The sequence below is a fragment of the Megascapheus bottae genome, chromosome 16 (genome assembly GCF_031878675.1).
Source record: "Megascapheus bottae isolate mThoBot1 chromosome 16, mThoBot2.hap1, whole genome shotgun sequence".
Taxonomy (NCBI): Eukaryota; Metazoa; Chordata; class Mammalia; order Rodentia; family Geomyidae; genus Megascapheus; species Megascapheus bottae.
This window is the reverse complement of record NC_143524.1, coordinates 19,238,883-19,255,809: the sequence shown is the minus strand read 5'-3', so window position 1 is coordinate 19,255,809 and position 16,927 is coordinate 19,238,883. Positions and strand designations below refer to the sequence as shown.

Here is a 16,927-nt window from a genome sequence, read left to right as displayed (position 1 = left end):
TGTATTTCCTGGGTTGATGTCAATTATGAAAACACTTAGAAGAGGGAATACACACAATAAGTCATAGTCATTAGGATTATCCTTGAGTTTATCAAATGTAAGATTGTTAGTGTAATGAGAGCAGATAATTTATAATGAATGTTGGAGATTGTTGGAAGGGCTTTAGGAGATTGGAGTCTGGACCATGAATACTGAATTCTTTTGAACTAATGAGGATATATATATATATATATATATATCTCCACACAATCACACATATTTATGTATGGGTGTATATTTCATATATATCATATTTTATATGCAGAATGGAGGTAATATTAATGCTTATTGTTGATTATTTGGAGAAATTAGTGAGATAACATAGGTTAGTCATTTAGAATAATGTCTGACACATAAGAGGTCAACAAATGTTAGTTGTTACTATAATTTATCTTTACCCTCCTGTGTAAAACTTCCCAGGACCTTGGGGCGGGGAGTTTGGCCTAGTGATAGAGTGCTTGCCTAGCATGAACGGAGACCTGAGTTCAATTCCTTGGTACCACATACTTAGAAAAAGCCAGAAGTGGTGCTGAGGCTCAAGTGGTAGAGTTCTAGCCTTGAGAAAAATCCAAGGACAATTCTCAGGCCCTGACCTAAGCCCAAGACTGGCAAAAAAAACAACAACAACGACAACAAAAAAAACCTTCCCAGGACCATGTAGAGTTTTGCCATCTTGTCACTTTAATAAGATTTTTTTTTTGAAAAAAAATTGAAGCACTTCTGTAGATCACATGTCATCTATCAGCAGACATTATCATGTGCTTTTAATTTTTTTGTGTGGAAGTAAGAATCTTTAAAGCATGATCTTTTAATAATCCACTGTGAGGTATTGAATAAAAGGAGGAGGAAATGATGCTGAGAATGACTTAGCAAAGCTGAGTTAGCAGGCTTCTCTCTTCCTCAGATCATGGTGGTGTGTAGTTCAGTAATTTGCCTTGCTCATCAGATAACCTGGGCAAGTGTTTTATGGGCTATTCAAATATGCAATAGATAAGACAGCTAAGAAAATCTTACCCATAGGAAGTAAGAGGAAATATCTTCTACCCTCAGTTCAGTAAATGACAGCCATAGATTAGTCTACTCAAGAGGAGGAGAGATTGTTCTAAGAGATTTTTCCATTTTGGGTAGAGGGAACATCCAAAGCAAAGCTTGCTTATTTCACTCATGAAGACTGATAGTGGGATATAAAGAAAGCCACAGAGGGATAGTAGCTTCTAGATTAAGAGAGATTTTCCAAAAATGAATGCTTTAAGGAAAAAAAATTAAAAAATGTTGTCACTGTTGCCTGTCAGCTTCATACTCTCAAGTAAAGACAATGATTATCGGGGAATAAATAGACACAGTTTTTTCACAAAGAGCTAAGAACTATTGCCCATTTTTTAAAATATCTTTATGCAGGTTGTTAAAAACAGTGGTGACTATTCCTGCGAATCATTACAACTTTTCTTAAAATATAGTCAAGTATTTCTGTATTTAATTTTTAGATTAGCCATTTTAACCGGATGACTTCTGTATTTAAAGAATAAATAAAAATGCTGAAAATATTTTTGACTTTGTCATACTTAAGTTTTGAAAATTTACTTTGGGACTTGATTCTAATTTACTGGAGTAGACTACTGTACATTTCCGATAGCTATGATATGATTATATTAGTAATACCTTAGCTTTAAAAAGTTTTTAAAAGGGTATCTTTTTTACCTGTTCTAAAATAACTTACTGAAGGAGTTTTCTTTAAATAGACTAGACAAAAACAGACACTTAAAAAAAGTCACAATTCTTTAATGAAGGGATATTTCAAAGTCAACACATTAAAGATTCTGTTTTAAAGGTAGAAATTGCAGGAATGATACACTTATACAATTTTCCCCAGCTCCATGATAGCATTCCTCAGCAGGGGGATTTTCATTTATTCACTTTGAAGCAGGGCATAGTTGAGTATCAAAAGAGGACTAATGGTGTGAGGTCTGGGTTTGTAGTTTCCCGTGTGTGAGCTGACTCATTTTTCTTCCCAAAGAAAGCTAGTATACTCTGAAGCATTACATCTTAATGATTATTGCTGCCCATGCTTCCTGATTACTCCAAAATAACAATTAAACCCATGTAACACCAGCCACTTAGTGTGTGAATTAACACTCTTTAATCACGTTGGAGCCATACATTATTAGGTTTTTGCTGGCAGTAAAACCAAGAGTTAAGTGTTTCTTCTTATTCTTGTGTCAGAGAGACATTTGTGTGTTAAGGTGAATAATAATGCTTTAGAAGCAGAGAAAGGAATCATTGCCACAGCCCAAGAACAGGAAAGTCCACATTTCCCAGCATTACCCAGTCCCCGTCTGAATACCTCATTCATTTGTAACTAACACACTGTGATAGTGTGGCATGGGCATTCCCTCAAATTTGCAGATCAGTTTCCATTTTTTAGCATTGGTAAAAATGAAGGTATAGTGGACCTACCTGAAGGTCAGAGGGGCTTGTTCACCCTCCTCTGATTCTTTGCACTCTCCTCTGAATCTTTGTCGCTAGCCAGGTACTAAAATCGGCACCTGGGGAAAGAGTCACTGACTGCCTACTATGAGTGGCAAGCAGAAGCCAGTGAGTGGTTCAAGAGTGAGTATGTGCCTGCAGATGTTCTAATAAACACTCATCCAACAGGAGTAACTGACTGTGACCTTCTTCTTCTTTTGTCTGTTTGATGATTGAGGGAGATATCCTGCAGGGTTTACCCTCAAGACTTAACTCTTTCATTACTAACAATAAGGGAAACACAAGTCACCACTGGCTTCCAAAACAAAAAGAAAATAGGTCTTAGAAAATTTGATTTATTAAATTTAAAAACTTTTACTTTTTGTGGTGCTGGTCCTGGCATTTGAACTCAGGGCCTGGCACTGTTGTTGAGCTCTTTTGCTAAAGATTAGCACTTTACCATGTGAGCCATAGCTGCACTTGCATCTTTATGGTGTTTAATTGGAGATCATAGTCTCATAGACTTTCCTGCCTGGGCTGGCTTTGAACTGTAATCCTGAGTTCTCAGCCTCCTGAATAGCTAGGATTCTAAGCATGAGCCATTGGTGCTTAGCTAAAGACATTTTAGAAAAAAAAAACCAAATCAAAAGAAAATGAATGTGATTATTCTGGCTTAACTAAATACTGCTGTGAATGAAAAAGGAACTGATTTGTCTTGAAACAAAGATACCAGAGCTGTTGTTCTCATTTTCTTTAATGCAGGTTTAGAGGAAGATTCCTCTAATTATTTGAAGGAGTTCCACTATTGGATAATATTGTACAATGTAATGGTAATAAAGATAAGAGCTTGATTGTATTAACTAAACTATGGTATATATAGTGGAGAATTCCAGTACTGTAGCTACTTGGAACAAAACACTGAGAGTATAACAAAATGAATACTGGGATGCTAGAACTTGAAGGATCTGAGATGGGAGTTTGAGGTCAAGAGGAGGAAGGTAGGCAAATGAAGAGAAAGGTGGGAGAATACAATCATAATATTCATTGCATATATGTGAAAATGGTCCTAGGAGAATGGAGAGGATGCTGGGGTTGGGAGAGATGAGAGCAAAAGATAGAAGGGGTGACACTGATTATGATACATTGCATTCATAAGCTGACATATTGAATTGAAACCATTTTGTACAGCTACTTAAACATAATAAAATAAGATAAAATGACAAAATATAGGGTTTGGGTCAAGCCGACCCCCCTTCCCCCTTTTTTTAATCTGTCAGTTCTGCCATTTCTTCAGGTTGAGTCATGTTAATTCTCAAGCCTATTTTTCCATATCTGAAATTAGATAATAGAAATAGGTGGCTTCTCAGCTTTTTGGCTGAGATGAAGTATAAACATACCTCAAGGAATTGTTGGGAAGAGAGTAAATGAAATAATATATGTAAGGCCTTCATCTTAGGAAGATGACAAATTCACAATGGTCTTATTAACAATATTAGCATCGTCATTTTGAATAGTTGTGCATAGAATTCCATTAAGCAAATGTAACAGACTTAGCCACTCACTTTTGTTGGTCATTGAGTCTGTTAACACATGGATTAGCTGATAGACTGCAGTGATTAGAGCTAGATAAATATGGGTTTGAGTTCTGCCAGTTCAGTCACCTAGCATCACTTTTCTGGAAAATGGATACCTTCTTACTGTAAGGACTGTTGGAGATACACTGTCTGGTATATATACTGTATGAACCCTTTCTTGATAGTTCTTTGAAGTTCATCAAGAAATCACAATTGTAAATCTCAAGAAAGAATCAGATCCTACCTGGAACATATTGGTTATCGTTTTTTAAATAAATAACAGAGAACTAAAGAACATAGGTCAATATAATTACAGAATAAAATAATTTTATTTCATAGAAGACACAGTGAGTGTTTGTATAGTAATTGGGAAAAGGTGAGAGACAACTTCATGCCCATATAAATTTAATAGTGATGGTATTATAGATGTATATGGTCATAGCAGGGCTACTTTTTTTTGCAAAATTTTAAGATTAAGGTTTATTTATTTATTTTTTCTTTTTGGTGCTGGTCCTAGGCCTTGAATTCAGAGCATGGGCATTATCTCTGAATTTCTTTTTGCCTAAGGCTAGCACTCTATCACGTGAACCACAGCTCCACTTCTGGCGTTTTTGGTAGTTAATTGCAGAGAAGAATCTCATGGACTTTTCTGCCTGGGCTGGCTTCCAATCAGGACCGTTAGTTTTCAGCCTCCTGTGTAGCTAGGATTACAGGTATGACCCACCAGTGACTCGCTAGAACTGACTTCTTTTTAAATGGATATATAAGTCAGTTGCTTGCTTGGTTTTCATAATTTAAAATGTTGGCCTCCTTAAGCAAAAGCATCACCTCTTTTAATAACTTCCATTATTATTTTAATTTGTCTGCCAAAGAACATTTGATTATTTATATAACTGATTAATATTGTTATGTTATGGTAATGATTCTCAAAATTGTAGCAGTAATGACAGTTCTCATAGAGTTGATACATTTGATATCTCTGTAGTCTATACTAAATAGAATGCATGAGGAGGTAACTAACATCATAAAATAGGCAATTTTAGCCTAAGCATGTGTTGCTGAGTTGGTTAGTTGTTTCTTGAAGTGTCTAGACATTAGTACAACAATTCTTTTTTATCTCTGGTTGTAACACATTCCTTAGTTTCAGTTACCTATTGTTAATTGTGGTCTGAAAATATTAAATGTAAAATCCAAAAATATATAATTGTAGCTTTTAATTTGCATGTGACTTTTAATAGCATGATGGAGCCAGTTTTCTATCCTGTCTAGGACTTGAATTTTTCTTTTCCAGTATACATGCATTTTGTAAACTACCCACTTGTTTCTTGCTTAGTAGCTGTTTCACCCTGCAGATTGTCTTTGGCTTTATTTTACTTAATAATAGTCCTAAGCATGAGTTATTATATTGGAAATTCAAATCCTACAGAGAAGCCACAAATTGCTTCCTTTCATGACAAATCATCACAAGAAGAGTAAGTACAGCAAAAATAAGCTATTTTGAGAGAAAGAAATACAGAAACTACATATATATAACTTTTATTGCAGCATTTAGAATATATTATTAATATTTTTATTGTTAACACTCTTATTATACCTAATTTCTAAATTAAACTTTATCATATGTATATCTGAATGGAAAACAAAAGTGTAGAGTTTTGTTCTACCAGTAATTTTAGGTATCTAGCAGAATTTTTGGATAACCTCCCTCCCCTGTCATACAAGAGGATTACTGTATTATTAACTCATATGTATTAAACATACAGTTTGTACATAGTGGATGGGAAATTACATAAGGAAGTCACAGGCACAAGTCTTATCCCTAAAGAACATACAGGGCATTAGGGCAAGGCAACTTTGGTATTCTTTCATTCACCCTTTCATAAAAGTTCTTAGATGTTTGTGAAGAAACCACAGTTATAGGTCACTTAGCCCATTATTGAACCTTGAGACAGAATCAGATCCAAACTCCTACTGGAATATATTGTTTTTTCCCCCCTTCTTTAAATAATGAATGGTGAGCTAGAGAATGCAAGTTAATCCAATTACAAAATAAAATGACTATCTCAGGGGAGAGATAAAAGACTTAGTGACAGAATATAGTAATTGGAGCAAAAGGGAAACATAATTGGAAAAGTTAAGAAGGCAACTGCAGGCCCACATACGCCTTTATTTTCACCTTCAGCCACAGGATCGAAAATTCAATCACTTGCCAAGAATTAACACAGGAGTCTGTGTACATGGTGAGCTGGGGACGGCAAGGAGAAGCACTGTTTTGGAACTCATGACTGCTTTGAAAAGGGCAATGTGCCCCTGAAGCATCTCTGTTCCCATTTTGAAAACAGAGGAACAACTTAAACTATATTTTTGCTTCCTGAAGTATGAAGTGTTGAAATCAGGTCAGCAGCAGCTTCTCATAGTGTTAGGCTAGACACAAATGATAATCAGTGACTACTTGTAAAGGAAGTAATATAAATAGTATTAGAAAGGGAGGCATTTGGTCTATTGGATGTCACATTACTAGCCACAACCGTAACTGGTGAAGAGCGAAGAAGAAGACAAAGGAAATGCTGGGACAGAAGCAGTCTATAGTTACCGTGATGGATTGTCGAGAGCAGAACATGACAAGTGACTTGTCATTTTTTATTTACAGCAATTAAATATGGTCACCTGACCAGAATCACTGGTGTTTTCCTATAAAAGTTCCATGCGCTCTGATTTAAGGACTGTTTGCTTTAGTAGGAAAGTGGGGAGAAATGTCAGAGTTGTTTTGCAAGGTGGTGAGAGGAAAAAAAATCACTAAAAAATTTATTTTCAGAGAAAGAGGAAGTTTTTGATTCTTCACTTTCTTTCCAAAATGTTGACATTGGCAAAAGGAAATTTATATGTACGTGTATGTTACGTTGTTTTTGTTGAGGGAGAATGACAAATACGATGGTGAGAGGAATTGAAAACTGAGGAAGCATTGTATTACTTCTTAAAATATACTTATTATTCCACAGCCTTGTGAATTTACAATTAAAAATACCTGAGAAGCACATCTCCAAATTCTTACTTCTTTTAAGAGAATGCCAAATGAAAAGGTCGATTTTATTTGCAAGTTCTGGCATTTTGAAACACTTAGAAATGCATTCCTACAGGCCATGTTGATTTAGTTCAGTTGGTCTGCACCTGCTCCTTCCCAGCTGTGTGGGTTTTGCTTTTTGGTATTGTAAAAGTGCTGTTCATTGTGCAGGTGGCTGACAGGCTCAGGAAGTTGGAGAGAAAGGGATAACTTTAATTAATCTTAGAGTCTTTGTATTGTAGTTCTTAGACAAAAAAGAATAGGCATTTATGGGGACATTGCATGCTGTGTGAGGGAGGGATTGTACTTGAGCTAGTAAATCTTTAATGATTGAAACATTAGTGCCTGATTATAAAGTTATATAGTTAACTCTGAGACTATAGCACCTGATGGATTAAGGCTTTATCCAGGGCCTTGAGAAAATGTTCACAGAAGCATTCACTATCACCATCCTCAACTTACTGATGTGGTTGATGTTGATAGCATTTCTGAGGCATGGAGACCAGTTCTGAACATAGTTGGAATGTATGGTAATATTTTTTTCTTGATAAGTAGACTAGTCTTGAGGTTTCCATGCAGCTTTTGTTAGTGGGTCAAAGGGTAGGATGTTTATTTGTGATTATACACAGTTGTGAATTTTTTAGAAAGGGGAGATGGATGAGCTATGAAAGAGGTAAATCTCGTTGAGGTACTCATATGAACATATGGACATATCAAAATGAACCCTCCTGGTATAACTAACTGATGCTAATAAAAATGTGGTCAGAGAATAATAGTGAAAGGCAGTTATACTGATTTGAAAAAACGTTTTCTGGATGTTATCCTACAGATACCCTGTACACTTTGTTTTTTTTTTTTTTTGTCTGTGGGGCTTGAACTCAGGGTTTGGGCACTGTCCTTGGGCTTTCTCAAGGTTTGAGCTCTACTACTTGAGCCACAGCACCACTGCTGGCTTTTTCTTTGTATGTGGTACTGAGAAAGCAAACTGGTCTTTGTGCATACTAGGCCAACCCACTACCACTAGGCCAAACTCCCGGCCCCAATTCTTTTTTAAATGATAAGAAAAGAATGGGGGAGAGAAAGCTCAAATACTCAACTGTTTGCATTTTTCTTTGCTTAATGGAATTGATAACTGTATACTTAAAAATAGTACTTAGCTGCCCCGTGTCAGTGATGCAACGCAGACATTTGTGGACTGACTTAAATGGCTGGAAACAAGAGCATATTTTAGGGAGATAAACTTGATTTTATGTAATCTGCTGATGAACAGAAAAGCTTAATGAATGATAGCTTCAAGAAACCTCATTACCGTAGGCTGGATAGCTGAACAGGAAAGAGAAGCAGAATTTTCAGGAGACAAGTTTCTGCTTAAGCATGTAATTGTATAGATTAGTGTTATTTTCTGTCCCTTTGGGCTTTATGCAGAAGGAAAACCATCAACATACCTGAGTTCCAGCACTTTTTTTGGTACTATTTAGTGGTATTTTTCTGTTCCTAAATTACCTTTATCTTAATTGATACATCTTAATTGAGCATCTTTCCTGATGCTTTTCTCTCTTTGCAATTTTTAATTCTGAAATATAGAATCATAGGCTAGATCCAAAAGAGGCTGTGAAGAAATATACAGGGAGTATGTTCTAGCCGTTTGGAGGGGTAGCCTCTTGTGTAAACACTATACAAGATTAAAGGTAGTAAATTGATACTGGTATAATCTAGAGAACCTATTCAGATTTCATTGGTTATGAATAGTCTTCTTGGTGTACTGTGTCTGTGGCCCAGTTATATCCCATGCAGTCCTTTATAATCATACACCCATGAAGACAGCTGTACTCAGACTCACATTACTTCTTGAGATCTATCCCCAGCCCCTCTCTCATCCCTCACCTGTGGCAGTCCTTAATGTGTTCTCCATTGCACAATTGCATTACTTCACAAATGTTTCATCCATGGAATCATAGGATGTATATGTAGCCTTTTAAGGTTGCTTTGGTTTTAGTCTGCCAAATTCCATTTGAGCCTCACTGAAGTTATTTTGGGAATTGATGATCTTTTCTTTTGATGGCCTAACAGAACTCCATGGTGAATGCTTAACCATTAACCAGTTAAAGGGCATTTGGGATACTTTCCATTTTTTTTTTTTAACACTGGAAACAGATCTGCCACTATGAGTGATTTTGTACGAGCTCTTGAATGAAAATATGTTTCTGTTTCTTTGGGACAAAAGAAAAAAGCCCGAGTGCAATTATTTGCTGGTTGTGTCGTATGCTCATTTTTAGTGTCAAAAGGAACCTCCAAACTATTTTCTGGAGTGCCTGAATCATTTAATATCACCATCTGCAATACGTGATGTATGTAGTCTTTCTAGACTGGTATTGTCATGATTTTTCATTTTAGCCTCTGTGATAGCTATGTAGTGCTACCTAAGAGGTGTTTGAATTTGTATTTCTTTAATGGCTCGTGAGTTATATTGTGCATCCTTCTATGTAATTATTTACTGTTTATATATCCACTTTGGTGAAATGTCTGTGCATGTCTTTTTTTGTATTAGTCTTTTCTTTTTTTCATATATTTTTTATTGTAATTAATAAAAGGGTTACATTATATTCACCGGATAGAAGGTACATTACGTCACAAATATTGATACCTTTTCTCATGTCATGATCCCCATTTCCCTCCCCCCCTCACTCCACTCATCTTGATTTCCCCCCTTAACTATTGTGCAAGTCTTTTGGACTTTCATATAATGTATATATTCTAGTGTTAATCATTTGTTGGATATGTGATTTAATAGTATTTTTCTCTTAGGAAATTTTTCCTTTTACCTTAAATGGTCATTTTAATATTGATAAAGTTCAATTTATCTTTTTTTTTCTGCGTGGACTATGCTTTTCAGATCTTAAGTACATATTGCTTAGTCCTGTGTCATAAGGATCATCCTTTTTTCCTTTCATCTTGTTTCCTTTATACAATCAGTTATCTTGCTATGTTTTCATTTTTCTTATTCATATGACTTTCTTCATTTTAAAATGCTTCCCCTCAGATTCTTATTGCTCTAATTTAAAGTGATCCTGAAAGATTCATCAGAGTTGTTCCTGCTACTGAAATAGGTAATGTTTACAACGGGTAAATTATACACCTGCTCAGGGAAGGCTCTAGACTTATATTTGTTATGGCAGTCGTTACCATATTGATGTTTATGATAGGCTTCTCCTGAACCCACACGTTTTAAATTACATATGGTTTTTAGTGTGCTTGTATACACCTTTTCCTTAGGGCGAGATTTTTGTTAAGGAAATGTATGCTATTATGACATACTTACTCCTGACACTTTGGCATGGAAGATAATTCTTCTGTCTTCTAAGGCTTTGTAGTTAACAATAATCACCTCTTCTCCTTCCTTTCAAATACCTCTTTTAGCATATATTGAAGAGCATTGTGCATAGGAAAACTGATGTAGAAATGTAGATGTTTTTAGCACCAACTTTTTGTAATAGAGTCCTGTATGACCTTTATTCATCTGACTGTTACTGGAATTGTGTGTATTTAAACGATTATTTTGATAAATTTGTATACATTTTTTTATCCTGGAATAAAAATTTATGTTCTTTTCCATTGTATGGAATATATTTATATATTCACTTTTCTCTTTTGTTTACTTAGGTATATTTGTAGGTGTCTAAAATAAAGGCATATGTACATGCTCAGCCTTAATATGTTTTGTGTATTATTGGGGTTCAGAATACAGTTGGAGGCCTGAGTACATATCCAGGGTGAGTTTGCTGCTTGTGTCTGATTTATTCCTGGCTTCATCTATAGCTTGAAGTTCATTCACATGTAGTTTAAAGTCCATGATTATGAGCATCTCATTACTGTTTATGAAGTGAGAACCACATATGACAGTTCACCAGTAGAGTCATAGTTGTCAAAAACTCCAGGTGAATTTAGTTTTCAAGAGTCATTAGTTTTATTTTCTAGGATTAGACTAGATAAGCTAGTTGCATTCAGTTCAGAGATGAATTTCTTTCTGTCTTTTAATTTATAAAAGATATAAAAAAATCAGAAGGGGCAGAATCATTAGTGTTCATTGGAAGTCAGTTCTGGCCTGGTCCTTTTTTAGTCCTATAAGTAAATCTGTTTCATTTGCAGCATAATTTTGATCTTTTGAAAGTTTAATCATTTGTATATGAAAGGATATCCACCTTGCCTTTCAATAGCAGTGGATTCTTGGTGCAAAGAATTATAAAAAAAATTGAGTGAATAGGGTTTAGAGGGAAGCCTTTATAATAACATTAACAAACCTCAGTCTTAAAAAAAATCTCTTTTATAGATATTCAATCTCTGTACCAATAAAAAGTACCAGTATTTTTTTTTCTTTGGGTTGGTCCTAGGTCTTGAACTCCGGGCTTGGGCTCTTCAGCTCAAGGCTACCACCCTACCGTTGGAGCCACCCCTATTTCTGGTTTTCTAGTGGTTAATTGGAGATAAGAGTCTCACAGGCTGGCTTTGAACCTTGATCCTCAGATCTCCTGAGTAGCTAGTATTACAGGCATGAGCCACTGTGCCCTGCTAGTTTTTGAGAGCATAATTCTTTTTTTTCCCTTTTTTTCTTTTTGCCAGTGCTGGGCTGGAACTCAGTGCCTGTGCACTGTCCTTGGGCTTTCTCAAGGCTAGCACTCTACCACTTGAGCTTTTTTCTGTGTGTGTGGTACTGAAGAATGGAATCCAGGGCTTCCTGCATGCTAGGCAAGCACTCTACCACTAAGCTATGCTCCCTGCCTGGAGAGTGCATTTCTTAATTCTTACCACTGTTGTCTCTGGCAGTTGTGTTTTATTTGAGTGAATTCATTCACTAAGGATTTGAAGAGAAAAGCATCAGGATGTGTTAAGTCAGAGGTGATAATTCATGTACCATATTTCATAATAATGTACTTTCAGAGTGTATAAGCATGAAATAGCTTAGCTGATTGTTGGTGTCATTGATAACAGAGAACAAGACTTTTGGGAGATTCTGTGACTTTTCTCCCAGACTCTCAATGACAGGTTAAGAGGAGGGTCTAGATCTTAACTAGGCTTGTGGTCTCTCAGTGAGCAGAGTCACAGTGCTCTCTTCATTGCCTTCTGGAGGCTGTCATTGTGAAAGGGCAGCTTACGATTTACCAGCAGATATTTACACACCTGTACTTATCATCACATTTTGTTTTGTGTTAGGTCTTTCATATGGCACTGGAAGCCTTAAAGCAAAAGCCATACCAAATAAAAACAAGGACTCTTGTTATCAGCAAATGTCTCTCTTTTAGAAAAACACTTCATTAAAAAAAAAAAAAACCAAAAAAACCCAGAAGAGTTGTGTGAATGGTAACTGCAAAAAGTGTTACTTCCTTCTAGAAAACCACTGTGATTTGCATAAACCACTGGCCTGTCTGGTAAATGAAGATCTGCATTGTCAGTCCCTAGAGACATTAGGTTCTTTTTGAAGGTGGATGGTGGTAAAACATTTCAATTAATGACAGTTTGTGAAAGTTGATATTCTGAAGGTTTTCTTTTTAAGTCATCAAATGCCTGTATTATAATCACAGAAAATTAAAAGCTATATTGTGTTGTGAATCACCTGATAATTGTTTGCCTTTGGTAACACTGAGATGTGTTAAGAATAAGTACTCAAAATACACAATTTTGAGCATTGGAAATGATGTTTAAAGGAATTTCTTTTATTACTCTTAAAATATCCACAAGAAAATATTTGCAGCAATATCATAACCTGGCTGCTTCTGTTAGATACTTATTCACTGAAATAAATCACAATGACTTTCTCACTGACTTGGGGGAAGATAATGGATATAATGTATATATAAGGAAGATAACTGATAAAATGTTGGATAAAATTCTGGGAAAATAGATTGATATTGGAATTCTTGTAATTAAATATTTGCTTTAGTTGATAATGAAATAATGGTCACCTTTCTGGTTATTTATCCATATTTATTATTTATCACCTAAAAGCACAAGACTTTGTTGCTGATTAATGTATATAAACAGTGATTTTTTTTCTCACACGTCTAAAATTTCAAGTACGAATAGTTTGAAAAGTTCTATTTTAAGTCGCTACCCAGATGCACACTTCCTTTTTTATTTTATTGTAAAGGTGGTATACATAGGCCAGGGATTAAGTACATTTCTTTTTGAACAGTGTCACCTCTTCCCTCATTTTCTCCCAGGTTTTTCCTTCTGAACCTCTTCCCTTACAAGTTGTATAGTTCATTTTGAAAATAGTATCTAGTGAGTATCACCGCTGAATGTTTACCATTTGCCTAACCAGTTTCTTTGCTTTTCCTTACCCCCTCCCAAAACAGATGAATGTACATACAAGACAAAAAACACAGAAAGCAGCCAGACACAGTGGCTTGTGCCTGTAAGCCTGGCTACTTAGGAGTCTGGGATCTGAGGATCAAGGTTCAAAGCCAGTCTGGGCACAAAAGGACCTGAGACTCTTATCTCCAATTAACCTCAAGAAAATGGGAAGTGGGGCTTGACTCAAGGGTAGGATGATAAGCTTGAGCTGAAGAGCTCTGAAACAGTGTCCAGGCTGAGTTCAAGCTACATAACCCACCCCCCCCCAAAAAAGTACAGAAATCAAAAGCAGCAACAAAAGAGGAAAAACAGAAACAAAATCCACAAAAATAAAGTATAAAAACCTCATGTTTCTGTCTCTTGAAGTTCATTTCAATAAACATCATTTTATACAAATAGCTATTGAGCCTTTGTGAGCCTCTCCTAAGAATATCCTCTTTTGTTTTCACTGTGAATGTTTAGGGTCCTCTTTAATTATGTCCAAGTGTAGTTTTTTGCCTTTTACCATCCATTGTGTTTTCTCGTAGATTTATGGGTATGTTCCAATGACTGCAAATGCATCCTATATTTCTTTGGGTCTGGCTTATTTCACTTAGTATGTTTTACCCCAAATATTTTCATATCCTTACAAATGGGGCAATATCATTCTTTCTGATGTAAACGCATACTTTCATTTGTATTCTACACATTCAGACATTTATAGCACCATGTTTTATATGAGGTTGTGATATACTAGCAGTGTTCTTGATTGATCTTAGATAACATTAGTGTGTTCAAAGAGTCCTAGGGGATCTTTGTTTAGGCTAGGACAGAATACTGAGATAGATCTTGCTTTCCACTATCATTACCATCATCTTCATTATCATCATCACTGTTTTTATCATCATCATCGTCATGGTACCATTTGTTTGTATATTCACTCATTTCTGTGTGGTATTTGTAGCTGCATGACTCCTTAAGTTCAGATATGTTTCAGAATTCAGAAGCTTTTGGAGTCTAGACAGTTGAGTATAGCATATATCACAGGTCCTAAGTGGGGTCTGAGAAAGCAACTCTCATACTGATCTATTAGAGCTTTTGCAGGGAAACATGAATAGTCATACTGAATAGAACACATTAATAGAATACATTAGTAAGAACACATTAATTCTCATCAGGTCTTCCCTTAAAGAGTCAGAGCTTCATTTACTTAAGTAAAGCTTTTTTTTTCCTTTGAGCTTTTTGGAATTGAGTATTTTTGGACTTAAATTTAAGGAAGTAATAAAGCTTTACTATTATAATCTTTAATAGATGAGAGGAGACTGAGTTCCAGAAAAGTTAAGCATCTTTTCCAGTGACACATAGCAAGAGACAGAGCTGATCTGTGATGATGTAGCAGTTTGAAGGAATAGACCATAACTGTCAATACAAAAGTAGTGACATGTCCATGATAATTTGTTAGATAAAAATGCTATTCTATTTCTAGCTCCTCTGGTAGGAGAATCTACTTTAGTAAACAATACATATTGTCCCATTTGGGACAAAATTTTTCTTTACTTCCCTACATGCATTATAGAAAAAGATTTAGAAATGTATTCACTAGGTTCTTGACAGAGTTGACTTCCAGTGGGACTTGCAAGGGCAGGGGATAATGAAGAAGGTCATTAAATGTTTACCCACACATGTCTATGTCTTTTGTGGTTTTAAATGGCGGACATGTCTAGAGAGGAAAAGTGGAAGGAAAAGTTACTACTCTTGTTTTAGAAAAATAGAGATTTGTTGTTCACTGTCTGCCATATGATGTGGAGACCCCTTCTTAGTTGTTGTCCCACGTTGAGTTACACTGACGACTTAGGCAGTAACTATTCTTCTGTTTCCTGTAGTCACTTTTCTCAGAGCTGTGCAAGAATGATAGTTCCTACAGAGAGAATAGAGTTCCACAAGATGAAATAGCACAAGGGAAAATGAAGGTGAAGCTGTGTAATAACTGAGCCATTGTGCCTTGGCTGTCAGGCAGTTAGGTAACTGTGTTAAGTAAACTGCCTACTGGAAGGAACTACTAAAATGTGGTATATAATGAAAGTACAAAACTTAGACTGTGAAGAATTAGTCAAACCTCTCCATGGCCTACTCATCAATGTCATCTTGTCTTTGGTCCTGGATGTCATGTTTGAAAGGGATGGATGCAATATGAAATCTTTCCCAAGTAGATTGATCAGGCCAGCAATCGGGTCAGTCAGAACAGGCACCAGCAAAATCCATTGGTCAAGTTTGTCTGAGTGTTTCACAGGCTTCCGGCCATGTTTGACTGTTGTACCTGCTCAAGTGAATAAGTTTAGTTCAGTTATTGATAGATTGCTAGCTTGGTACCCCATCCTGAGTGTTTAGAATACACAGATGAAAAGATGTATGCTCTGTCTTTTGCCAGCTTTGAGGATAGCACAGGGCAGGGAAATATGTGTACACAGTTTCCATGTGCTAAAGGTAACACTACTCAGGGCAGAGACAGCTAACTTTTCCTACAGTGGTAAGTAATCAGAGGTGGGACTAGTTGAGGGTGAGTAAGGCTTTTGGGGACAATCTAAACTCTGAGTTTGTTTTTGAGGGAAAAGCATATCAGTAAATAGAATGGGGAAGGTTGGAGAACCATGTGTCCCCATGGGAGCACTTGAAAGGATGTCAGGGATAGGAAGAGTGGGAGAGGGTACAAGAAGACAGATTTAGACTATTTTAGAAGTTTTTTTTTCAGTTTTCCAAAGGTTTGGGAATGCCCCAGGTGTGTTAAAACACAGTTAAGTCAGTAGCAGCAGCCATAGGACAGGAGAATGGGTCTGATAATGAGTCAAGAGAAGCATCATACAGTTCTTGAGGACTTGAGCTCCAGGATAGGATCTCTACCATCTGCTACCTCTGTGACTTTACTTAGGGCGAAGGGTGGCATTCGAATGGTCAGAACAGCATACCGCACACATTTAAGTGTTAAATGATCTGCTAATGTTAGTGATGATGGTTGTTGACCCTGCTTGGGTGGGTGTTATTGTACTCATTCTTTAAAGAACTTCTCACCTTGATAGACTCTGAGTTGTTAATTGACCAGTATGACAAAATTCTTGTGAAGTAAGATGGTGGCAACAAGGGAATAAATGAAAAAACCCCAGATTGTTACTGTTAACTATTGAGCAGCAATGATAGGAGTAAAACTTCAATCTGAGCTAGAGACTCTCTGTTCTCTGGACTAGTCATTGTATTCATCGTAGCTTATAGGCTTTTTTTTGTCTCGTAGATAAGGGGCCTGGAAAATAGGAATGCCGGTCCAAATGTTGGAATCGAGGATAATGGATGAAGATCATTTAATTGAAGAAGTCCTGGATAAGTTTGTTAACTGTCATGAGCAAACATATGAAGAATTTCTGAGCACTTTTACTCATCTTTCAAAAGGTAAAATGGAAAGTAAACACTATAG

General features: G+C 36.2%; 1 protein-coding gene across 1 annotated transcript in view; it reads left to right on the top strand.

Moving 5' to 3' along the window:
- The window catches only part of Iftap (intraflagellar transport associated protein), a 72,200-nt gene that overhangs the window by 1,294 nt on the left and 53,979 nt on the right, over window positions 1–16,927 (top strand). The window contains exon 2 of the mRNA XM_090347869.1: window positions 16,748–16,902. Within this exon, the coding sequence (XP_090203995.1) occupies window positions 16,770–16,902 (133 nt within the window). The 5' untranslated portion in view covers window positions 16,748–16,769. The remainder of the gene's footprint in view (window positions 1–16,747; window positions 16,903–16,927) is intronic.